The 27,324-nt window shown below is 38.1% G+C and overlaps 1 protein-coding gene across 1 annotated transcript in view; it reads left to right on the top strand.

Moving 5' to 3' along the window:
• LOC126184588 (protein vav) overlaps positions 1–27,324 on the top strand; it is a 163,635-nt gene that overhangs the window by 112,070 nt on the left and 24,241 nt on the right. Inside the window, exons 13-15 of the mRNA XM_049927024.1 lie at positions 3,920–4,107; positions 10,003–10,134; positions 26,555–26,704. Coding sequence (XP_049782981.1) covers positions 3,920–4,107; positions 10,003–10,134; positions 26,555–26,704 — 470 coding nt within the window. The remainder of the gene's footprint in view (positions 1–3,919; positions 4,108–10,002; positions 10,135–26,554; positions 26,705–27,324) is intronic.

Genomic DNA, 27,324 nt, shown 5'->3' with positions numbered 1-27,324 from the left:
GTGTGTATTCTACTCTGCTCATGAATGTGGAAGAATTGGTAGTGCGTGTTCATGCTGCTCTTGTTACTGTGGACACAGCTTTTCTGCGAAGGGTCCAGAGCTGTATGATCCGGTGGGTTGCGCAATGTTTGGACGTGCAGGGAGGTCGCTTTGAGCATCTGTTGTTCTGAGGGCAACGTATTCTGTTGTGAAGGTCATGTGGTCATTTATATGGACATTATTATTGTCACTGGTTGCTAATGTGCAACATCTAAGTGCTCGTATTACATGTAGTATAAATGACAAGTAGTTTGTGTTATTGTACTGTGCCATCATCTTTAGCATCTCGAAATTGATATTATTTTTGTAATTGTTGTGTCCTATGTCAGGTCATTTGTTTCAACTGTCTGTTTCTTATTTGCCTAACCACATATTTGTTATGTTCAGCATTACAAAATGTTGTAAATTTAGGATACATGTGACCTAAGAAATGGTGTATATTACAGTCTGAAATGTCGGAATGAAATTAGCAAATAAAAAAAATGCGCCCCAACTCAGGATCAAACCCTTGACCTGCCGCATGCTAACCTGAAACTCTATCCACTGCACCAACTGTACAACATGACTAATATGTGCTGATAGAGGTAGTTACAATACATGTCATTACAGTGTTGCCAGATTGCCACTCTTTAACGTCCTTTTTTTGCCGGAGTACTCACTGGATGAAATTTTGTGAGAGACATATTTTTTATTGCTGGCATATGAAGAGTTGCACTGGAAAGCCTGAGTGTGCAAATTTTGCTTCACCCTGTATAATGTCCATAAGTGGTTTAAAAATCCCTTTGCTATCATACCAACAAGAAACAAGGAGTTTTTCATGCCCATGAAATACCTTGGACTGACTATCCAGAATGGCATACGCTGAAGCTGTTGCATAAATCAAGGTGTATGGAAGACAAAGGGTAAATTCTGATTCAATGTGACAATTTTTGTAAAGTTTAGTGTGTTGATAGTAGGTAACGTGCACAAAATTCTCTAGTGACTCACGCTCCAGAATCGACTGAGTATGTCATAACAGGTCAGAATCATTGACGTGTTTGGAAACCTCAGAAAGGAGCCGTGCAATTTGTTATTGACGTCTTTAATCAATACAAAGGTGTTGTAAATATGTTTGACAGACTCTTATGGCAGATATTATGTGAAATGTCTAAATCTTGTGTACCTGACTTACATGAGGAGTCTGAGAACACAGTGCTTCCTACAGTAATGTAAGAATCATAAGATTAAAAGATTGAGGGCATGCACAGGATTGGATAGCAGATCTCCCATTTCTTCATGATACATTTGTAAATTGTGCGAGAATACAATTAAAAAATCGGTGTGTTGTACTCTTTACTATCCACTTACAGTTGGCTGAGTAATATTAGTGTAGATGCAGCTATTTGATATGACTTTTTGGCTGTTATTTACAGACAGAAGGGAACACTACACCATGTGTCATATATGGTATGATCCTGGATTGGTGTCACCATGCATTCACTCTGGCTGACGGCTTCCTTTATTCAGTATTCTTGGCTTGTTGCCCATTTAACCATTTTAAACCACTTTTTTCTCCCCCCCCCCCCCCTCCCCCACTCCTTCAGAAGTTTCAATTAAAACACACACACACACACACACACACACACACATTCATTCGTACCTTTTTGCTTACGGTTGGTAACCTGTCTGGTATTGTGTCCTAACATCAACACTGCAGAAAGTACAAATGAGCTTCTGCAAATTTAAAATTTTGTAATGCCACATACCTGAAGACAAAGCTATAATGCTTTGATGTGGCAGCTTTTTGACTAGATGTTTGCTTTTGCAAAGAGTTCAGTGGTTTTTTTCCGAAATGGTCTGTGCTTGCTTTCTTTTGTTGACCCCATTTAAGCTTTTAACAACACTTCAGATGTAACTGACAAGGTACTTAGCATTACTGAACATAGAAACAGAACCAAAAGAACCCTATTCACATGTTGGGGGAAGACCTTCAGCATGGTCTAAATACGTTAACACGTTTTGTTTTTGGTCACATTATAGTGCAGAATGTGGGCACCATAAACTGGCAGTTTACCATGAGCATCAACAAACTAGAATTTTGGCCACCAGAAGGGATGGGAATAGTGCAGGGAAACAAATTGTCTCTCAGGGCAGCCAATCTGCAACCATATTCTGTGTCGCTGCTAAAGCAGAACTTGCGGCACTCTCATAGGAATCACCTATCCTTTTTGGTGTTTCACTAGTCGTAATCAAGCTCCATGATGGTCTAAGATTAGTTTCTTCACTCATTTCTAAATATGAAAAGAAAACAATGAGCAGCGTGCAATGCAGTGCATTCAGTAACAACTACCGCACAGTTGCTTGCTGCTGTTGGAAGTGCTGTAAATGAGGTACTTTAGGCCCAACCTCTACCAGTACATGCTGCAACCACAGTTCAAAACACCAGCAGCCTAAAACTGCCTTGTTGAAGTGTCCATGTTATACCAGCTTGTGAACATTAGCTAACAAACAAACGTGTGCATCTCTTTATTCTAGAATGCTAGGTCGTACAGTTGAGTCCTGTGTTGCATTATTTAGTGTGTCTTATACAGACCATTCCACCACCCAAAACTGACATGACATGAGAGCATTGAGCGCACTGATATGTCATTGTGCCTGCGCACTTATTATTTTGCAGACACGTTTTTATGCACATATCTTTATAAATTGCCTTCACTAGATTATTTGCAGTACCATTTACTAAAAACTGATTACATTTTGGGTATTTGTTTGCAGAAAATAAGATATTCCAGATGATCTCCAATAAAATTGTTCATCTGGATACAATTCACTACGAAATAGCCTGTATTAGGAAATTCAACGTGTTTTTTAAAGCAGAATTGGCATCAGTATTTGCATTTATTGCAAATTGTGAGTTTTTTTTATCCATGTATTTTTCCCAACTTACCACTGAGTAATCACATTGTGAGTCAGGTTACAAGTACCTGTACAAGTGTTTATTTCCTTCTGTTATGTTATGATTCATTCCGTAATTTCTTATGATATATATTTATCCTCAGTTATTACTAAAACAGAAAATAAACATTCTAGCAATGGTTTATTTTTTTGTAAGAACTTTTCTGAAAAAAAATTAACATGGTACTACTAAGACGTATTCATTAACTAGTGTGTAATACTGTTTATTTTACCTGCAATACGTTCACTTTTTCTAGTGTTATTTAGGGTACCCACCAGTTTTCTTGCCCTGTCTGTTTAATGTCATTAGGCACATTACTTCTGTCACTCACAATGAAAGTACTGTGTACTTCTAAATATGTGAAGGCCTGTTCATCAGTGTGTTAATCTAGATTAACATTTTCAACAACAAGAAAACTGACTCAGGTATTTCAGGAATTTACTCAGCACAATAAACTTAAAAACAGTTTCACATTGTCATTTTCCATGTTATCTAAATACTCCATCTGCTGCAATATCCACAATTCATTACCAAAGCATAACACTCATTTTAAATACTTTGGTTATATTTTTAAATTCGTGCAGATGTCATTGATGTGCAGTGAACTTCTTACCAGTATACTCAGCCGTTTAACATTATTTTCAAACTTATCATCATACTTGAATGCAAGATTTACTCATTTCACAGTAATGTACCATATAGAGTGCTTTAAAGATGACTGTTACTTTACCACAGTGTTTAATGCATTATAAAGAAAAATAGTGAATAACAAAGCTATTTTTATATGTGTACCTGATTTTAAGTTATGGTTTGTTGTGCATTATGTGCCTTTCGGTACATTTATTTTTTCCTCTCCGTACATCTGTTAATGTTCTGTGGACAAGCAGTTGTATTTCTTATTGTACTGTCAAAACATCAACAGGTGTTTCTAAATCAAATTTACAGGGTTACAGATGCGAGAAATGTCAAATAGCAATTCACAAATCATGCATACCATTCTCTGGTCGATGTGGTGTGAGGAGCCAACCACCTGACTTTCCTCCGAGACCACCTGTCTCAAGGACTATCCCGCCTCTTCCTAATGGAGAAACTGTGTGTTGGAATGACCACAGAAAGCTGGAGGAATACCTCTGGTACGCTCACCACAGCTGCATTTCAATATGGATATGTTAAACAATGTCAAACATAATCAGTTCCAGTTTGAGAATATGAGAGCAGAAATTGAACTTTGACATAGTCCTGTATGTTTGGTCCATATTTTACCATCACTATGCCTAAAATATTATAGAATGTTCTTTTTTTATTTTGTTGACCTTTGTCACTTCACTAACAGTGCAGTGCACATAAATCTTTTAAACATGTTGCCTGTGATGGTTATTGTGACCAGTGTGCCACTGAATCAAACATACATTCAATAGTGCTGACCTTTGAAATGAACCCGACAGTAAATTAAACTAATTCGCTTGGTACAGTCACTACTCACAATTTTCATAACAAGCAGCATGCCAGGATAATTACTGATAAGATTTGTTATTCATCCTTTTGAGGCCACTGAATGACATATTACTCATAGAGTCGCCTTTCTTCTGCTTTTTATGCCAAAGAATTTTGCTTAAGTTCCATAATATTTTGTTGGTGTGAGTGGCCATGACTGTAAGAGGGCAGTGGAATGCTGTTTGTGCCAGATTCTGTCAGCAAACTGAAATTGTCACACATGAAAATTGTACCTAAACACAAGTGGATTGCTATCCTCTGTTGGTTTTTGTTATAGAGATGTCACTGTAATGGTGACACCAATACACAATTGATTCTTTAGTATGAACTTCCACTATGCTGAACTAATTGCAGAACAGTAGCTTTTGTTAACCAGTACAACAGAAAACACCCAAAGTTGCAAATTTAACTTTTATTTACTTGATGACAAGTTTCGGGCTGAGACCCATTTTCAAATCATCCTACAGGACAGAACACCAAAATTACAGTCATTTCCAATACAGCTAATAGCAAATTATTAAGCACACGTAAAAAAATACAGAACATATCGTTTCAAGAAATATGTAACAGATAGTCAAAGTGGTACTTCCCACAAAATATAAGAACCATGCCAAGATACATGTAAGTATAACAAAGTGCAAATGAGCAGTTACAGAGCATACAGATAACTGGCTGTCTTCTCCTCTCGCTACTGTAACAAAACCTTGGGAAGGGGGGACACTATCAGGATATAGGAAATATCTTTTTTATTTATTACAATACTCTCCAATCATCAAAAATACAACAATTAATATGATAACAGTACAAGTCAACAATAAAATTAATACTGTTAAAATTTTTACCAAAAACAGTAAAATACTGCAAATCACTTAAAAGTAAAGCACAGCAGCAGCATGTATGATGCATATGACAAAGTTGTATGCCATGGTGGTCTGTAAAAATCATTAAACGTGAACCACAACATTAGTATTGAAAGAAAACAAATAATGTGACATTAAAAAATCTTCATCGCTTCCAAACCTTTACAAGCATAAAAACTTTATCATAACAAACCTTGCACAATTATATCGATGGTAGGCAATGAAAACCTCGTAACTCCACCTGTCCATAACAACCTCATAATTCCAGTAATCAGTAACTCATATTCATAGAGAGATTTGAAAGTGCATGGATTTCTGTAGGCTGTCAATAACTAGGCATCTACTATATAGTTACACATGTTGAACTTTATCCGTATCACTTTATATTATCTTTCAAGAAACTGTTTTTGCTTCTCCCATAAAATTTAACAAAATGGATATATGAGGTTTTCATTGCCCACCATCTATATGAAGATAAAACAATTTCTTGACATTTTCAGGTGAAAACAGACATTAAATTGCAAAATTTTATTTCACAAAGCACCAAAAATTAGGGCCTCTAATGGCCCTAAAATCACATGTATTCATTTAACCAGACAGCAAGGAAGGTACCCAGGTACACAGTTTACATGAAAGGTTGTAGCTGAATGATATTGACCATCCTGTGGCAGTCAATGCATAACCACACTTGTGGGTATGTGAGGGTGGGGTAGGGTTGGAAGAGGTAGAGGGAGGGGGATGGGGAGGAGAGAGATAGGTGAGCAGAGAATGGAGGACTGGGAAAAGTGAGGGGGGGGGGGGGGGGGATGGAAGCATAAAGATGAAGGAGCACAAAGAGGGGTCAAGTGGAAAAACTTGGCAAGAATGTAAAATGAAATTATTAAAATTGTACCAAAAATGACTATTTGTCATTTTTATAATCAAGTAAATAAGAGCTACCATAGACTAATGGATTCACAAGAGAAATCATACATATATGTTACTGAAGAGTAGTCCTGTAGATAGTATATACTAACAAAAAGAACCTAAACCATTTTTAAAGTAATTTATGAGGAAGACCACATAATTAACTTGTAAAACAAGCTTCATAATCTGCCATACACATAATACAACATATGCAGCGTAAAGGTACAGCAATCCCAGAAATCTTAATATCCAACCAGTAGCAACCAATAGGCACCACAGACAATAGTGTGTACTGAAATCAATGCTTATAATCTTCAATGTTTCAGCAGTTGAACTGTTCTCGGTAAAAATTTTGGAAGTATTAATTTTGTTACAGACTTGTACTGTTATTGTATTAATCATTATATTTTTGATGGTTGGAGAATATTGCAATAAATAAAACAGTTATTTCCTTTATCCTGATAGGGATTTCCTTACAGCAGAGGGACAAGTAGACTGCTGTATGCTCTGTAACTGCTCATTTGCACATTGTTATACTTATGTGTTTGTTATCTTCATATGGTTCTCATATTTTGCAAAATACCATTTTGACCATCTGGTATGTGTTCCATGACATGATACATTCTGCATTTTTTACGTGCACTTAATAGTTGGGTAACGGCTGTATTGAAGATGATTGTAATTTTGGTGTCCTGTCCTGTAGGATGATTTGAAAATGGATCTTAACCCAAAACTAGCCATCAAGTAGATAAAACTGAAATTTGCAACTTTGGTTGTTTTTCCATTGTATCAATTCTTAAGTGGGTTTCATGTTTTTAAAACTGTATTCATTATTAATTTTAGTAGCTTCACTGAATAATCAAATGCGATAGTTCTTTATGCGAGTCAGAGCTTACATGTTGTTAAATTTGTCTTTAAACATATTCTAGTGTAAGTCAACAAATTTATTGGAGAAGTTAAAAACAAAGTAAATGGGTTGTATTTAGCGGTAATGCTCCAAATACAAAAATTAAAATATTGAGACCCAATGTTCATTCCATTAGAGGGAGATCATTCTTTTGAGATAAAATATTCTACAGTTTTATATCCAGTAACCTGTTGTATCCCATAACAGTTAAACTCAACACAATCTTGGTTATCTCATATTTTCATTACAGAAAATCTGATTTGCTTGTCAGTTATTTTGTCGCTGAGATAGCCTTAAGACAATGTTTGCAAAATTAATCAGCAAGCAAGAAATGGTGTTATAGATTAAAAGAGGCATCATATTTCACTGAATTATGCAAAATCTCTTAGCAAAGGATACTTAACGAGGTGGCACAGTGGTAAAACATTGGACTCAAATTTGGATGAATGACAGTTCAGATTATCATATGACCATTTAGGTATTCCTTGATTTCCATACACCACTTCAGGCAAGGGCCAGCATGGTTCCTTTGAAAAGGACATGGCTGATTTCCTTCTCATCATTACTCAGTCTGAGCTTGTGCTTCATGTGTAATCCAGTGTTTGCCTGTAATATGCAAGGCAGTTTAGAAAAAAGTGCCCTCATTGTAAAGTTATCCAACAGGACAAAACGTGCAATATCTGATAGAGTTTGATACTCTTGTTAAGCAGTAAATATAAAGAGAAGTCGTGTGTGATCTGTTTTGTCAAAAATTATATTATTGGTGATTACACCATGAGATAGGAGCATTAAATTATCTTGTTTTTTGTGGAAGAATATAATTATTTCCCCTCTTTCTCAGAAGCAAAAATACCACATTTAACGACAGTGTTCATTTTGCTTGTCTCATGTAATTTTCTTGTATTGGGAAACACTTAATTGCTTGCTTTACTTTTTTCCTTGTATGCAGAATGAGTAAGTACTTTGAGATGGTACCCAGTTGTTTTTACAGGTGAACCCTGAAATCAAATCCAGAGTAGTGCTAGATTAATGATGTAGATTTTCTCTTAGTGAGGCACTTGTAATTTATCTCTACATTCTAGGTTATTGCTAACTTCCTTTTTTGTTGCGTAATTAATTATTTTGTAAGTACAGTTTATAATTTTATGGGTACTTCAAATGCTGACAGTAATTGTTTACATCATTAGATAGCAGCATGTTGTAGCTTGTAGTTTGTTGACCTTCTTTTTCTTGTGTGTTGTTGGTATAAGTATTCCTTTTTTTCACAACTCACCAATGCCACATATGTTGGTGAACAGAACACTTAAAAATGTAATCTGCATGCTCTGTCTGCCTCTAAATGTTATAGTCAATACACTGTGTTTTAAACTCATTGTGGTTCGGAAATCTATGTTCAAGCTCTCAAGGAAAAAGCTTTTAATCTTATTAATCAAAATTCATAACTTTCTGTCTATAGTTTAATGGAAGATGGCTGCAAAAATTATGAGTGACTGTGGACGAGATCTGCCACTATTCAGTCAGAGAACATGTTCCATGAAATTCAATATATGTACTTTGATTCTTATTATGCCAGATGCTTTTAGGATGCAAGTATGATTTCCCACCTGTGGCTAACATTGTAAGGGCATAATTCTACCAGGTATCTTCTTGTCAAGGGTTTGCTGCAAATAAACAAATGGAATACTCTCACCAATACCAACACACTATTAACATTTGTGCTTAAACGTTGTAGCATAACACATTGCAATGAATGTTTGTGCCAGTAATGCAGATCATAACAGAAGAGTGAGAAGAGCTCTGCTGATCAAGGCCCTCTGTTTCCTACAACAGTAATGGATGGAGATGAAAACTTACTGATAACTGAAAAGAAAAGAGAAACCTCTGCTTGGCAGTGTCTCAGGAAAGAGAGAATTTGTATAAACCAATTATTGGTGTGTAGTGCACGCAATTTTTAAACCTAGTTTCAAAGGGATCAGTTCTATCTTTGTATGCCTGGCAGCCTGAAGGTTATGTGGTCTGCAGCAAGAACTTACTGCTGCGTTGCTTTATTTTTATCCATGTGGCACTTTTTGTAGTTATCTTTTCATCATATGAAGATGTGCTTATCACATCAGTTATGTAGTTTTATCATTTGAGGTCTCCATTATAAAATTTTACAAAAAGTTATTTATAAGATGTGTGCCAGATAGACAATATTCCAATTAGAGGTATACTGCATTGTAACTGTTCGCCTTAATTATGCATATTGCGACTAGCATGAAGTTCATTGCAGTTATTGCACCATCTACGCATTGAGTCTGTACTTGTTGTCCATTTGATAGTTATTGTTTTATTAATAATGGCCAAGTATGAAAATGTTATCATTTTCACGATTTAAATAATGAAAACTGCAGCAATTATTTATTTTTTTATGTTTATTCACGAATAAGTTCTCAAAATGCACCATGCTAAGCATTAAAAAAAAGTAAATGGTGCAGTTATCATTATTTAAATCATGAATGACTCAGTTGCAGGCTTTCCTGAATCATCTAATATGATGAATGAAATTAAATTTTCATTTTCCTTGAGAGCTAATGTTTAGAGATGGAGGCTGATTTTCTTCTTCTTGCTTTGGGAATGTATGTCTCTCATTGCACAATTAATAACAGCACTAGCATACCTGTGAACTTGACTATGAGCATCTTTCACATTCAAACAGCTTTGCATCAGCCCAGTCTCTTTATAACATGTAACATATTACATTACCATATGATGACTTTATTGTTTGTGTGTAGTCTCATGAGAATGTTAATCACTGGTGAACCTGTTACAATTATGTTAAATTTTAATAGGTTTGTGAATATTTTAATTATCATCTCTAGGTTTGTTGGTGAGATGGGTCGAGAACGTGCAACTGCACTATTGGCACAAGAAGTGGATGGAACATATTTGTTGCGTATCAGGCCACAGCTGTCATCAAGGACAAATGACACTGTATATGCCTTGAGTCTGAAGTAAGTGAATTGCCATCTGGTAACAGACATAATTTTGTTTCAGAAGAAGGATTTAACTGATGTTCATATCTTTGTTGTCAGAGGTATCATAAGAGTCTCTGTGTAGTCCCTTTCCATGCCTGTAATACTTCCATCCGAGCTTCCAATTTGTGTGAATTGCTAATCATTTCTGCATCTTACTGACAAACAAAGAAGCTTCAGTGGGAAGTAATTAATAGGAAAGACATTATTTTCACTCTTTAAAATGTGCCAGCCACTCTCAACGATGACAAGGAGGTTATATGTGGGCACTAATGTCTCAGACATCAATATCTATGTCTGTTGTGTCACCTCTAATACAGTGCTTTCTTCCTTTCCAAAACCAGCAAAAGTGATAACTGGTGTTAGCTACGCAGATAGCATTAAGGCACAGTAGGTGTGTGGCATCATTAACGGAATGAATTGTAGACTTCTGATAGTGAAAGAGACAGAGAGTGATAGTCTGATTTACAGTTTTGAAACTTCTCTGATAAAATGACTAAAGATTTATTGGTCTGTGTTTTGTGGTGATGTTTTCTGGAGCCTCCTTCAATATGGCATAGCTTCATTTCCCACTTCAAATGTTTATTAAAATAGCAGAACACGGATGGAGTTTAGAAGCCAGTGTTTCTATAAGACTAGATGTGCTCATCATTAGAGCTAGGGATACAGTTCTGCTACAATCTGTAAAGGCTAGCTCTTTATTCACATGAAGTGTTGAGTGTTATTGACAAGGGATTTCAGATCGATTCCGTACTTCTGGATTTCCGGAAGGCTTTTGACACTGTACCACACAAGCGGCTCATTGTGAAATTGCGTACTTATGGAATATCGTCTCAGTTATGCGACTGGATTTGTGATTTCCTGTCAGACAGGTCACAGTTCATAGTAACTGACAGAAAGTCATCGAGTAAGACAGAAGTGATTTCTGGCGTTCCCCAAGGTTGTGTTATAGTCCCTTTGCTGTTCCTTATCTATATTAACGATTTTGGAGACAATCTGAACAGCCGTCTTCGGTTGTTTGCAGATGACGCTGTCATTTATTGACTAATAAAGTCATCAGAAGACCAAAACAAACTGCAAAACGATTTAGAAAAGATATCTGAATGGTGCGAAAAGTGGCAGTTGACCTTAAATAATGAAAAGTGTGAGATCATCCACATGAGTGCTAAAAGGAACTCGTTAAACTTTGGTTACATGATAAATCAGTCTAATCTAAAAGCCATAAATTCAACTAAATACCTAGGTATTACAATTATGAACAACTTAAATTGGAAGGAACACCTAGAAAATGTTGTGGGGAAGGCTAACCAAAGACTTCGTTTTATTGGCTGGACACTTAGAAAATGTAACAGATCTACTAAGGAGACTACCTACACTACGCTTGTCCATCCTCTTTTAGAATACTGCTGCACGATGTGGGATCCTTACCAAATAGGACTGATGGAGTACATCAAAAAAGTTCAAAGAAAGGCAGCGTGTTTTGTATTATCGTGAAATATGGGAGAGAGTGTCACAGAAATGATACAGGATTTGGGCTGGACATCATTAAAAGAAAGGCGTTTTTTGTTGTGACGGAATCTTCTCACGAAATTCCAATCACCAACTTTCTCCTTCGAATGCGAAAATATTTTGTTGACACTGACTTACATAGGGAGGAACAATCACCGAAATAAAATAAGGGAAATCAGAGCTCGTACGGAAAGATATAGGTGTTCATTCTTTCTGCGCGCTGTACAAGATTGGGATAATAGAGAATTGTGAAGGTGGTTTGATGAACGCTCTGCCAGGCACTTAAATGTGATTTGCAGAGTATCCATGTAGATGTAGATGAAAGTGAAATCTGCCATATCGATTAAAGTCGAAGGGAGTAACAAAAGTGGTGGCTGGAAGGACAAGTATGAAAGATATCCTCTTCAACAATATTAAGAAAAGTATAGATTGCTACTCATCGTAAAGATGACCCATTTAATTGCAGTCAGGCACAACAAAAAGACCATTACACATTATAGCTTTTGGCCAAAGACCTCTTCAGCTAAGAAAACACACACACATTTATTTATTTATTTATTTATTGTTCCGTGTGACCAAATTAAGGAGAAGTCTCCATGGTCATGGAACGAGTCAATACATGGAATTATAACACGATAGTAGAAACAGATAAAATGAAATATAAAAAACATATTCAGGCAATAAGTCTTAAGTTTAAATAAAGAAAATCAACAATGTAACACTGGAATTTGCTTAAATTTTCAGCTCGTCCAGGAGCTCCTCGACAGAATAGAAGGAGTGAGCCATGAGGAAACTCTTCAGTTTAGACTTAAAAGCGTTTGGGCTACTGCTAAGATTTTTGAGTTCTTGTGGTAGCTTATTGAAAATAGACACAGCAGAATACTGCACTCCTTTCTGCACAAGAGTCAAGGAAGTGCATTCCACATGCAGATTTGATTTCTGCCTAGTATTAACTGAGTGAAAGTTGCTAACTCTTGGGAATAGGCTTAATATTGCTAACAGCAAAAGACATTAAAGAAAATATATACTGTGAGGGCAATGTCAGAATTTCCAGACTATCAAACAGGGGTCGACAAGAGGTTCTCAAACTTACACCACATATAGCTCGAACAGCCCGTTTTTGAGCCGAAAATACCCTTTTTGAATCAGAAGAATTACCCCAAAAAATAATACCATATGACATAAGCGTATGAAAATATGCAAAGTAGACTACTTTTCGTGTTGAAGTGTCACTTATTTCAGATACTGTTCTAATGGTAAATAAAGCAGCATTTAGTTTCTGAAGAAGATCCTGGACGTGGGCTTTCCACAACAGCTTACTATCTATCCGAACGCCTAGGAACTTGTACTGTTCCGTCTCGCTTATAATATGCCCATTCTGTCTGATCAAAATATCGGTTCTTGTTGAATTGTGAGTTAGAAACTGTAAAAACTGAGTCTTACTGTGATTTAGCATCAAATTATTTTCCACAAGCCACTAACTTATTTCATGAACTACATTATTTGATACTGTTTCAATATTACACACAAGATCCTTCGCTACCAAGCTGGCGTCATCAGGAAACAGAAATATTTTTGAATCATGTGTAATACTAGAAGGCATAACATTTATATAAATAAGAAACAGCAGTGGCCCCAGCACCAACCCTTGGGGAACGCCCCACTTAACAGTGCTCCATTGGGACTGAACATCACTACCACTCTCAATATTGCGGAGAATTACCTTCTGCTTTCTGTTCTTAAAGTAAGAGGCGAACCAATTGTAAGCTACTCCCCTTGCTCCATAACGGTCCAACTTCTGCAGTAATATTTTGTGGTCAACACAGTCAAAAGCCTTCGTTAAATCAAAGAAAACACCTAGCGTTCGCAAGCTTTTATTTAATCTGTCCAAAACCTCACAGAGAAAAGAGAATATAGCATTTTCAGTTGTTAAACCATTTCTAAAACCAAACTGTACATTTGACAGCAAATTATTTGAATTTAAATGCTCCAGTAACCTTGTATATACAACCTTCTCAATAACTTTAGCAAACACCGATGGCATGGAAATAGGTCTAAAATTGTAAACATTATCCCTGTCTCCCTTTTTATAAAGTGGCTTCACTACCGAGTACTTTAATCAGGCAGGAAACCGACCACTTCTAAAGGAAAAGTTACAGATATGGCCAAGTACCGGGCTAACATACGTAGAACAATACTTCAGTATTACTTCTGCCAGTATCTTGTGAGGACCGGGCGTGAGTTGTGCTTCGGTAGCTCAGATGGTAGAGCAGTTGCTCGCGAAAGGCAAAGGTCCTGAGTTTGAGTCTCTGTCGGGCACACAGTTTTAATCTGCCAGGAAGTTTCATATCAGCGCACACTCTGCTGCAGAGTGAAAATCTCATTCTGGAATACTTCAGTATTCTGCTAGATACCCTGTCATATCCATGAGAGTTCTTGGTTTTTAGTGATTTAATTATTAACTCAATCTCCTTCTTGTCGGTATCATGGAGGAGCATTTCAGGTAACAGTCTCGGAACACTTTTTTCTAAGAGCGTTATGTGATTCCCTGTTGGGACTAGGTTTCTATTTAGTTCACCTGCTATATTCAGAAAGTGATTATTAAATACTGTACATATACGTGAGTTATCAGTAACACGGACATTCCCACTACGCACTGATTCTATACCCTCGACCTCTCTCTGCAGACCAGCACTTCCTTTAGGACTGACCATATGGTTTTAATTTTATCCTGAGACTTAGCTATTCTATCTGCATACCACATACGTTTTGCCTTCCTAATAACATTTTTAAGCACCTTACAGTACTGTTTGTAATAGGCTGCTGCGTTTAGATTTTGCCTGTTTCTAATGTTTTGATATAATTGCCACTTTGTTCTACAAGATATTCTTATCCCTCTAGTCAGCCACCCAGGCTGCCTGTTTGTGCTAGTACCCTGTTTTGAACGTTCTAACGGAAAGCAACTTTCAAAGAGCACGAGAAAAGTCTTGAGAAAAGCATTATATTTATCATCTACTGTATCAGCACTATAAACATCTTGCCACTCTTGTTCCTTGATAAGGTTTACAAAGGTCTCTACAGCAACTGGATCAGCTTTCCTAAACAGTTGATAACTATATTTAACATGTTTTGCAGCACAAAAATCTTTTAGAGTTAAAATTTGTGCATCATGATCTGAAAAGCCATTCACCTTTTTGCTAACAGAATGCCCTTCTAGTAATGAGGAATGAACAAAAATGCCTATGGTTGTTCTACTGTTCCCTTGCACTCTCGTTGGAGAGAATACGGTTTGCATAAGATAATATGAATTAAGGAGGTCTACCAGCATCCTTTTCCTAGCACAATCACTTATACAATTAATGTTGAAGTCACCACATATAACAAACTTTTTGTATTTCCTATAAAGTGAACCAAGAACCTGCTCTAGCTTTAGCAAAAATGTTGTGAAGTCGGAGTCAGAGGATCTATAAATAGCAACAGTTAGAAGTTTAGCTACATTAAATTTAACCACACCTGCACAACATTCAAACACCTTTTCAGTGCAGTACTTTGAAACATCAATTGACTCAAATGGGATGCCGTTTTTCACATACATGGCTACTCCCCCACATCGCATACAGCTCCTAGAAAAGCTGCCAGCCAACCTGTATCCTGGTAAAGGAAGCTTCTGAATTATCTCCTTAATTAAGAAGGGTTCAGATATACCAATAATTTCACACAAGCAAGCCCACCTCATGCACACAAGACCGCTACCACTGGCAGCTCCGACAGGAATGTGACTGTAACGTGAATAGCAGCCTAGAGTGGGGCAGGGAAGGGGGAATGGTAGTAGGGTATGAATGGGGGGAGAGAGAGATGCTGTCTGGTGGGACCTGCAGGGACAGATAGTGGCCTGACGAGACTGCCAGGCACAATGCCTTGGAGCCATTGCTGGTTTTGATCCCAGATAATCTTTTCACAACCGGCTATGATTTGAAACATCTGTCTCACATTATTGTCAATGACAGCATCTTGTGTCCATGCCACATTCCATTCAAAAATATGTGCCAGTGCAAGGGCACTAGGCTCACTGGATTGGGTGCAGCATATCAAAGTACGAGATCTATGCCTGTGTAGCATTTTGACAAGGCTGCACCTGTTGGCAGGATGGATTGACATAGGCAAGAAAACTGGTGAGTACTTTGTTGGAGATAGTTATCACCTTAATTTTGCACATTTGTGTTTAGAATCTTTTGACCAGCCTCTTCGTGTCTTGAGTTTGACACTGTGTGTAACAAAGTGGCAGTTAGATGCTCAGTACAGTTGCATTTATAGACTGACTGAAACACACATGCCCTGAACTGTGGCAAAAATAGTACACGAGGTGTGGTTGGCTGGCGGCATTGTTGTAGTAGCCTTCCCTGCAACATACAGGAAGGTAGAGAGGACATCAACAATGAGCAAACACATTGGTCCTTGGAACAGTTCAGTGGACTCTTTGCCAAGGGTGTTCAGGGCAGGGCTAGGTGTTACAACACTGTACTGGAGCTGGTTGCTTGTGAGTCCAGGCATAATAGTTCTGGAATGTATGCTCAATGGCAGCAGCGATGCTGTGCCAAAAAAAATGACCGCTACATGTATTCCAATATGAAATTTGCAGTAGCTTAAGCGTACAGGGGTGGAGTGTAGACTGGATCACAAAAAACATTCAGACACATTGATAGCTAAGCATAGGAGAATATATGTTATGTTGAAGCAACACCACAATTGAAATAATGTTCAGAATGTCAAGTTCTGGAAGAGGCTCTGGCCAGCTTTGTGCAGCTGACAAAACCTTACAAAGGAGTAGATCATGGTTGCCTTCTACTGCTACTTAGTGTGGATTTGCATCTAATGTGAAACACGCCACTTCCTGCCTGTCAAATTCTTCATCCAATCCACATGGGAGGTGGGAAAAATCGTCTGTATTGGTATGTTGCTCCCATTATTGCAGCTGCTGTGCTATCCTGTCTGGGAACTTGGAATGTGGATCAATCAGTGATATCAGGGTCTTATGATATGTGATTAAGAGTAATGTCATTTCGTACAGAAAAATGTGAAACTTTTTATTGCCATAATGAATCCACAATACTTCTTCCTCGATTTGTGAATAATTTTGTTGGCCTGCGGTCAATGTTTCTGAGGTACATTCAGTTGGCTGCTGCATACTGTCAGCATACATTTCAGATTGTATACCAGTCAGGTTCCTTTCAGAGCATGCTGATACAAGAGCTCCATAATAAGCAATCATATACAACCACTCACTCTTTGAAAGGTTTGTACCTGAAGACTGGAAAGTTGCACAAGTCACGCCAATATCTGAGAAAGGAAATTGGAGTAATTTACTGAATTACAAATCCATATCACTAACGTCAGTTTGCATTAGGATTTTATAACATATACTGTGTTCAAACAGTATTAATTATTGCAAAGAAAATAATTCATTGACAAATAGTCTGCATGGATTCAGAAAATGTCATACTTGTGAAACACCACTAGCTATTTATTCTCAAGAAGTAATGAGTGCTATTGACAGGGGATGTCAAATTGATTCCATAATTTCAGATTTTCATTCCTCACAAGACTCTTCTAATCAGATTGTGTGCCTATCAAGTATTGCTTCAGTTGTGTGACTGGATTCACGATTTAGTGGCAGAAAGGCCACAGTTTGTAGTAATTGAGAGAAAGTCATTGAGTAAAACAGAAGTAATGTCTGCTGTTCCCCATGGAAGTGTTAGAGGCCCTCTGCCATTCCTGATCTGCATAAAGAATGTAGGAGACAATCTAAGCAGCCCTCTTAGATTGTTTCATTTTGTAAAGTCGTCAGATGATCAAAACCAATTGCAAAATGGTGTAGACACAGTATCTGTGTGGTGCAAAAAGTTATAATTGACTCCGGATAATGAAAAGTGTGAACATGAATACTAAAAGGAATCAACTAAATTTTGATTACACGGTAAATCGCACAAATCTAAAGGCTGTAAATTCACCTACATCCGTAGGGACAACAATTAAGAATAATTTAAATTGGAACGAACAGATAGGTAATACTGTGGGTAAAGCAAACCAAAGACTGTGATTTATTTGCAGAACATTTGGAAACAACAGTTCTACTTAAGAGACTGCTTATAACACGCTTGTCTGCCCTCTTCTAGATTATTGCTGTGCGGTGTGGGATCCATATCGGGCGGGACTGACAGAGGACATCGAAAAAGTTCAAAGAAGGGCAACTTATTTTGTATTATCATGAAACAGGGGAGAGAGTGCCATGGATATGATACGTGAATTGGGATGGCAGTCATTAAAACAAAGACTGTGTTTGTTGCTGCAGGATCTTCTCCTGAAATTTTGATCACCAACTTTCTACTCCAATTGCAAAAATATTCCGTTGGCACCCACGTACATAGGGAGAAGTGATCACCATAGTAAAATAAGAGAAATCGGAGCTCGCACAGAATGATTTAAGTGTTTGTTTTTCCCGCACACCATTTGAGAGTGGAACAGTAGAGAAATAGCTTGAAGGTGGGTCGATGAACCCTATTCCTGGCACTTAATTGTGGATTGCAGAGTAATCATGTAGATTTAGATGTACTTACGTGATAGAACAGCACAGATACCAAAATTGAAAGCATCTGCTGCCAGAATAAGGTGTTTGTCCATAGTAAAGGTAGCTAAACAGGGAGCTGCTCAAAGACACTTTAATTTCAAGAATGCTTCATGGGACATTTCTGACCAGACATGGCTGACCCATTTTTATGCAGCTGATTGGGGAAGTGCAAAATTTGGGCAGCTTACAGTATGAGCATGGCATAATAGTTTACTTATCAGAGAAATAACTGCAACTATTTCAGGTTCCACTGAACAGGCAGCTTGTTTATGGCTTGTTTGTGATACTGTATGGATGTTAGCCCTTTTTGCTTCATGTATGACCAGAGTATTTAGTGCTCAGTTCAAAAAACTGGCAGTTGTTGCACTGACAATGCAATGTGTAGGCTTTTTGATGCTCAAATAACATTTCAGACTTTTGAAAGTGTTGCTCCCTGTAGACCCTGTCACAGTTATCTCATCCAAAAAGTTTGCAAAATTTTGGAATCCCTGAATTAATTGTTCTAGATATCTATAGAAAATTGCAGGAATGCTTGTAACCCCAATGGCAGTCTGTCATATCTAAACATGCCAAAATATATATTAATTACTAGAATCAGATTCCTGCAGCAGGATCAAATGGTTGTTGACGTCACCACTCTGCACTGTGCAGCAATGTAGAACCAGTGAGCCGGTATGTCTCCAGATTTATCAAGGACATGGGAGTCCAGCTGAAAATCAACCACTGACAGTGAAGCCTAGACTTAACTGAGGATTGCAGCAGTGGTCCACACAGCGACAGTGGTACCAGCCAAATAGGGTACAGTGATGCAGCAGCTCACGCAGTTTATTTCTGGACGTGGCAAACACTTGCAAAGTGCTGAGGCTTGCCACAGTCTGGTGCAGCATTGTGGGTATGATTTATTCAGGCTGGCTCCTCTGGTGGTCATGGGTGATGTGGAAATACTTGTGTCAGCTGTCACTCACTTTGGGATGAAATGATGGCGAACTAAGATTTTTTTCTGTTTGTTTGCATCTACCAATAATGAAGAGGGTGAGCTGTGATTGTGTTACATTACGGTGTTGATAATTTCTTTCTACTAGAAAGATATTCTATACCAACACTATCAGCAAACAAATCTTTTATTGAAGTAGTAACGTCATGAGATTTATTGGCTTTAAGTACTTCACTCAGTGTTGGATCAGATGACTCTGAAACCTTCCATTGATATATCTGTCCATAGCTAGATAAACAATATTGTTACAGATTAAAGAATCAGGATAAGATGCATGATACACTTTTACACAAATAATCACATGTATGTGCTAAACCTAGTAAGCCTGCAGCCCAAGCTGTATATATTTGCTAACTTTGCTTAACGAATTTATTTAATTCTAGCCTATCTGCTATGATGTGGGTTTGGTGACATTAGTAATCCGTCAACAAACCACAAATCGTGAAGAAGCTCAAACTACCAGGATCAGAGAGTGGCCATAGTTTCTGAACCATTTTGTACCATTTCCTACTACAAGATAGTAAAAGTGAGCTCTGACTGTTAGGGTCAGATGTCGGACTTACCTTGCAGTAGAGAACAAGGCAATGCCGGTAAATTTCCCAACTCTCACTTGCTTGAATACTGCTCAACAGTGTGGGATCCGTACCAGATAGGGTTGATAGAAGAGATAGAGAAGATCCAACGGAGAGCAGCGCACTTACAGGATCATTTAGTAATCGCGAAAGCGTTATGGAGATGGTAGATAAACTCCAGTGGAAGACTCTGCAGGAGAGACACTCAGTAGCTCAGTACGGGCTTTTGTTAAAGTTTCAAGAGCATACCTTCACCGAAGAGTCAAGCAGTATATTGCTCCCTCCTACGTATATCTCGCGAAGAGACCATGAGGATAAAATCAGAGAGATTAGAGCCCACACAGAAGCATACCAACAATCCTTATTTCCACAAACAATACGAGACTGGAATAGAAGGGAGAACCGATAGAGGTACTCAGGGTACCCTCCGCCACACACCGTCAGGTGGCTTGCAGAGTATGGATGTAGATGTAGATGTAGATGTTTCATTGAAGCAAGTGAATGCCTTGTTGATGCAGCTGTTGCCGCTGCTAACTGCTCACAATGCTGGTATCTGCTGTCATTGTTCTTGTTGCTGTTGTTGTTGTTGTAACAGATGCACAAGCTTCTGTTGCAGTTATGCTTGCAGAAGCAACAGTAGCAGCTGCTACTGCTGGTATTATTGTAGCTAAAACTAGTGTTGCTACAACTTCAAAAGCACAGGACCCATGATTACACGATGATTAACATTCTTATCATTACTTTACTATGGTACCCAGCGTTCAGTATTACTCAGCACACAATTTTGCAGTTATTGGTGGAACAGGTGGCAGTTTCGAGTGGTTGGTAATGACAAAATTCACATAGTGAATGGCTGACTAGCACCAGAGTCCAAAACACGGCAAGGCCATTGTAAGCATACAAGATCAGTCCAGAGTGAAAACTGAAAGAGAAGAAACCATAAAACAGGCAATAGTTGAACACTGTATCAAATGGTTTATAGGAAGGCTTTAAGTAATAACAAGCATTTTGCCGTATGTGACCGCACACACATATTTAAGCACACAGCTCCTCCATAGGTCATGCCCATTGTACCCTTAGCTTACACCACCTGCGGATGTGCAGAGAACTGTGGCTGGTTGCCAGCTGCGGTATCTCAGACTCCAAATTGCTACTGCGTAAGTGAGGCACCTGAATCTCTGTCGGATACAAGACCAAAGCCGTTGACCGGGATCCCAGCACCTCTCCCTCACCCCTTATTCAGCAGGCCAGGCACAAGTCTGGCCACTTTCAACCCTATGTGCTAGTTAAATGATGGAGTGTATCTTGTTCTGACAGTGATTCAGATTCCTGTCCAAGCTGCAGTATTGATATTGAGTCTGAGGTACTGCAGCTAGCAACCAGCTACAGTTCCTCACTGAACTCAGCCAAAATATGAACTCATTGTACCCGGTTCTATGGAACCGTGCAGAACTGTTGGTAGCCATACCATCTCACACTTCATAACGATACTGCAGATTGATGAGGAATCTTAATCACTGTGTGACACAAGAGTGAGGAAGGCAAGTGTCAGATTTAAATTTTTGTAAAGAATCCTAAGGAAATGTATTTTGTGCACAAAAGATATCACTTACAAAGCCAAATTTTTTAGTATTGTTTGATGATCTGGATTTCATACAAAGTTCGATTAACAAAAAACGGAGAGAAAATTTAAAGAACATACAGAAACTTGAAACAGGTCAACCATGATGCCTTACAGAAGAGCTGTTTATAGAGATCCCATTGCAGAATATAAGTAGTGAGCTGCACATAGATGGTTCCACAGATTCATTTACTTGGTATGAGAGGTCACAGAAATAGTTAACAAATATATGTTGGAGGTTCTACGAGAAAGGAATTGTAAATCATACAGAGCTTTACTGACATAGTTGTGAGAGCTCATTTTAAAAAAACATAACTTTCCCCTACATATGTCTTGCATAATGACCATGACAGTCGAATTACAGAAATTCTAGCTTATACAGAGGGTTGTTTATAGTCTTCTTTCCTGCATATCATCCACAAATGCACTCATATGCATGTTATTGCTTACTTGATGGTTTAATTTTTCTTTTCATAACTACTATGACATTTCCCTTATTGTTGATAGTGTTTAATTTACATAGGGTAGCTATTCAGCCTTTTCAGCCCTCCTGTCTTGACACTAACATGTGGTTGTTATACGATGCAAAATTGTACACCTACAGCTGAAATCTTGCTATAAAGAATTTAAGGAGTATGTTTCATTCTGATGATATGAGTGTTATACCTCTGGAACGAACCCTTCTCAAGCCATGCTCTAATAGGTATAATAGCAATGAAGAGGACAATTGAAATAACACCTGAGAAAGGAAATAGGAGTAATTTACTGAATTACAGATACATATCACTAATCTCAGTTTGCAGTAGGATTTTGGAACATATACTGTGTTCAAACATTATGAATTACTACGAAGAAAATAGTCGGTGTGGATTCAGAAAATGTCATTCTTGTGAAACACAACTAGCTATTTATTCCCATGAAGGAGGCAGGGAGTTGTGTATTGTCGGTAGAGAAGCAGTAACAGCTAATGGGTTGCCCAGGAGAGCTCAGTGACTTCAAACGTGTCACCTGAGGAACAAATTCATGTCAACCCTTCTAAAGCTCCCCAAGTCAACTGTTGGTGACATGATTGTGAAGTGGAAACACAAAGGAACAACCACAGTTAAACCAAAACCAGGGAGATCTCATGTACCAACAGACTGGGACTGTTGAGCATTGTGGAGGTTGATTGTTAATAATTGCCTGAAATCAGCAGAAGGAATCACTCATGAGTTTCATAGTCGTGCCAGCAGTCCAGGAAGCACAATGGCTGTTTGTAAACAGTTAAAAATAATAGGCTATAGTGGTTGAGCAGCTTCTTATAAGCAACACATTTCTGTAATCAGTGTTAAGCGACAGTTGATATAGTGTAAAGAGGAACACCACTGTACAGTGAATGACTGGAGATTGATTTGGAGTGATGGATCATGCTATACGCTGTGGCAATCAGATGGAAGGGTTTGGGTGTTTGGTGAATGTATGGAGAACGTTACCTGTCATCATGTGCCATGCTAACGGTGAAGTACAGAGGTGGTGGTGTTATGGTATTGGGTGCGTTTCATGGTTGAGATGCTGTCCCCTTATTGCACTTAAGAAAACACTAAATGCATAAGGATATGAACACATTTTACAGCATTGTGTACTGTGTACAGGAAAGGAACAGTTCAGAGACGATGATTGTCCATATCAGCATAACAATGTGCCCTGTCATAAAGCAGTGAGGCAGTGGTGAAATGGACTGACCTCTCCAGCATCTCTACCTGAACCCAATGGAACACTTTTGTGATTAGTTAGAATGCCGACTTTGCTGTAAAACTCGTTATCCAACATCACTACCTCTTCTTTTGACCCTTGTGAATGAATGGGCTACTATTCCTTCACAGACATTCAGACACTTCACTGAAGGTGTCCTCAGCAGAGTTTAAGCCATCGTAAAAGTTAGGGGTGGACAGCTGGACACACCTATATTAATGTCCACTTATAGATGTCTGGGTAATTTTGGACAGATAGAGTAGCCTAACCTCTCATCCCATGGTTTGGTACTCTTGATGTGCTACAGATAAAAAATCTCACTTAATAACATACGGAAACTTGAAACAGGTCAGCCATGATGCCCTATAAAAGAGTTGTTTAGAGATCCCTCTGCAGAATATATGTAGTGAGCTGCACATAAATGATTCAAGCAAAATCCAACATGTGAACATCATGAAATACACAGGAAATTGCAGAAAAAGAAAGCACAATGTGTGAAATGTGGGAATCTGGCATGTCACTGGGGATGTGTTACGCAGTGGGATGGTCATTGCACCCCCCTCTTACCTACATTTCACCCCTTCTTTTGACACGTTTACAGTGGAGATCAGAACAGCGAGGCCCAGTATTGAAATCACATGGTTTTTTTTATAGGTAGCTGGGGAGAACAACACATGTACCACACCTCAGAATAGACTCAAAAGTGTCACTTACAGTGACATGAAGAGTGTCACTGAAACCATCCCTTTCTGTGAGGCATTGATTCTCAAGGGTCAAAAGATAAGGTAGTGATGTGAGGTGGGAATCAAAAAGACAGTCTGCAGTGCAGTGAGCAACAGGATGGTGTTCTTGACAACCTTTGACACTGCTGACACCCCACAAATGATTCAAATCTTCTCTAAGGACATTAGAGGCCTGTAACCCCCATTAAATCTGATCACACCAATTTGGAGTGCAGTACAACCGAAATTTTACTCGGGTGCACAGGGTAAACCACTAGGAACACCTGTTCAAAATCATTCATTGAAATTTGAATGCAATACGAAGCAGCAAAGGATGTTTATGCTTTTTCAACACTCCAATTTCACACCCTCTGGTAGGGGGAGGGGTACGCGACTTTGAGACATGCGTGAATAAAATGGTAAAGGGTACCTCTGAGACCACCCAGTTCAGCAACACTATCGGTGCCACCTGCTTACCTATTTTGAACACCTTAAAAATGTACGTGTGCAAAGACAAATCATGACGAGAGTCCTAGGTTCCTCCTGGAGGGCTATGCTGCTGCTCATGTACCTCTTAGTAGGCATGTAGGCATGCAAAATTAGGGGTGGTGTGGGGGGTGCAAGGTGTTGCCTGTTTGCAAACACCTAAGTGCCTCGGGCCTCATCACAAGTTGTCTGTGTACAGATATGTTTCTAAAGTGCACAACAAAGGCAAGTGGGTGGCACTGAATGTGTTGCTGAACTAGGGGTTCTTAGAGGGACCCTTCACTGTTTTATTCGTGCTTGTGATAATGTTGCATCTCTCTGATGCCACAGGAGGACACGAAACAGGTGAACCGAAAAAGTGTAAGCACCCTTAGCTGCTTTGGAGCGCATTCAAATTTTCTCGAATTGTTTCAAACAGTCCCTAGTTTTTCCACCATGTACACCAGAGCAAGAACTGCAATTGCACTGCACTCCATACGGTGCAATCATGTTCAGTGGCATTGCTGGTCCACGATGTCCCTAGAGAAGGGCTGAATCATTTATGGCATGTTAGCAGTGTCAAAAAGTTGTCAAGAACGTCATCCTGCTACCTATCACACCGTGAACTGTCGTTTTTGAGAACAGAATGTGTGGGAATCAACCCCCAAGAAAAGAGGTGCTTTCATTTATGCCCTTTATGTCATCCCCTGAGACATTTTCGTGTTAATTGTGAGTGGCGGTGTGTCAGAAATGTTTTCCTTGGCAACACACAAGAAAACTATATGATTTCAGCACTAGGCATCACAGTTCTGCCTCCATTGCAGAGGAGTCGAAAGAAGGGGTGAAATGAGAGTAACAGGGGATGTAATTAGCTTTCCCTTGTGTGACATGTCCATGGTGGCATTGGGCAGAATTGTGGTGAAATTTGTACCAGTCTGACATCATTGACCTACCTTACACCTCACATGAACTTCTGAACTCTGGCCTTTGCTGTCTGAAGTGTCACAAAGTCTGAGGGTGGTGATGTGGGATACCACGCTTTTGCTTTGCTATAGAGGATAGTTGTAGGCACACTTGAGCCAAATTTCAAACTTATCTATCACAATGGGAGACAGTTACATGGTTTCACAAAAGTGATCCTTTAATTGTGTTGTGCAGTGTAGTTCCAGGTAGCACAAATAAATCCTGAATGACTTGAGCTAGCCATGAATTTTTGAATATTATACATGTTCATTGGTTTCTTAGTCACTGGTTCCCTCAATACATCTCTTTTCAAATTAAGTACCTGTCAGGACTGTAACTGCAGAACAATATCTGTTAAGTCCAGCATGTGAATGTACTTAGGCATAACACAAAAATCATTATCCTACTCCTTTTCAGTTTCAGCCAAATGACACTGGAACAAACTTTCCATTAACCTTCATTTTAATCCTAACCACTCTGCATTCAAGAGGAGGTTAAAGCTTCACTTGTTGTCAGCGGCATAGCTTCCCTTCTGAAGTATACCAGCAGTTTTCTTTCTCTGCAACAGCAAACCATTTTTTTTTTCATACTATCAATACTGTCCATGATTTTCTCATCCCTTTCTGTTTGTTGTTGTTGTTGTTGTTTTTCCCTTGTGTCAACTGCCAACCTTACCCTATTATTTCTCACTCTTCTGCAGACCAGTAAACTACTCCTCCAGATTTGAGCCCTTATGTACTACTTCTGTACATTTATTTTAGATGTCATTAGTCACATTCAGCAAGAACACAATTAGGGGATTACTTAACACAATGTTAATTAGACTGATATGATTAGTATATCTATTATTATTATTATTATTATTATTATTATTATTATTATATATTGCCATGTACTGTGCATATTGTAATGTAACTGATAAAGCATGTCTGGTTAGATGTAAGAGAGGGCCTGAATACCCCATTATTGCCATCTGAAATAAATAAATACATAAATAATAAAATATTATTATATTGTCATGATTTTAGAGTATCACATTGTGAGGACTTTGTAAACTGATGACTTAAAATTAAGTTTTTTTGTTGCTAGTATATCAGGTTTAATATTTACTAATTTAAAAATTCCAGTGTTGCATAAATTCAATGTAAAAACTGTATACATACATTTTGTTTATTTTACCTTCTTTTGCCGTTACAGAACAGATGATAAAGTGAAACACATGAAGGTATATGAGAAAATTACAGAGAATGGAAAACAGTATTATCTATCAGAGTCAAGGTTTTTTAAGAGCATTGTTGAACTAATAACATGCTATGAGACTTCCAGCCTTGTGGAAAATTTTTCGGGGTGAGAATACACATAACTGCAAAATTTCTTAGGTTATTTTGTTTTCTCTGTTTATGATATTCACTATCTTATAATGTTTGACAAATATAGAATTCTAGTTTGTATTTTACATTTATTTATTTATTTACTGTTGGCATATATCTTGAGACCTTTCTCTGAAATTATTACCATATGAGATGCTACATATTAAAGATGCTTCAACAAGGTAATTCATATTCAAGGAATAGTTAGTGACCAGAATTGGAAGTAAATCATTAAAGTAGATTTTAGCAGCAAGGATGCAAATTATGAAGTACTGTAATTATAAAAAGGATAAGGTATATCGCAGGATCAAACAGAAATTTTGATGGTTTAGTCTTTTGTATATATAGGTCCACTGCCACTGTAAATTTCTTGATTGAAGCCATTGCCCTATTTAGGGTATTGCTTTATTTTGAATTAAACACTTTATTTAGGCTATTGGTTTATTTTGAAATAAACACTTCATTTCATGATTTAGTAATTAGCTAGCTTTGACTCCCACCCTTCCCCGGCATTATCAAACTACGTGGTGGTAAAAACAATATCAAAACTATAGCAGCTTCAAGAAGAAACAATAAGTAAAGGTTGTTACGTGTGTA

Source organism: Schistocerca cancellata, chromosome 4, assembly GCF_023864275.1.
Source record: "Schistocerca cancellata isolate TAMUIC-IGC-003103 chromosome 4, iqSchCanc2.1, whole genome shotgun sequence".
NCBI lineage: Eukaryota > Metazoa > Arthropoda > Insecta > Orthoptera > Acrididae > Schistocerca > Schistocerca cancellata.
The sequence above is the reverse complement of the archived record's forward strand: the minus strand, read 5'-3'. Positions and strand labels throughout refer to the sequence as shown.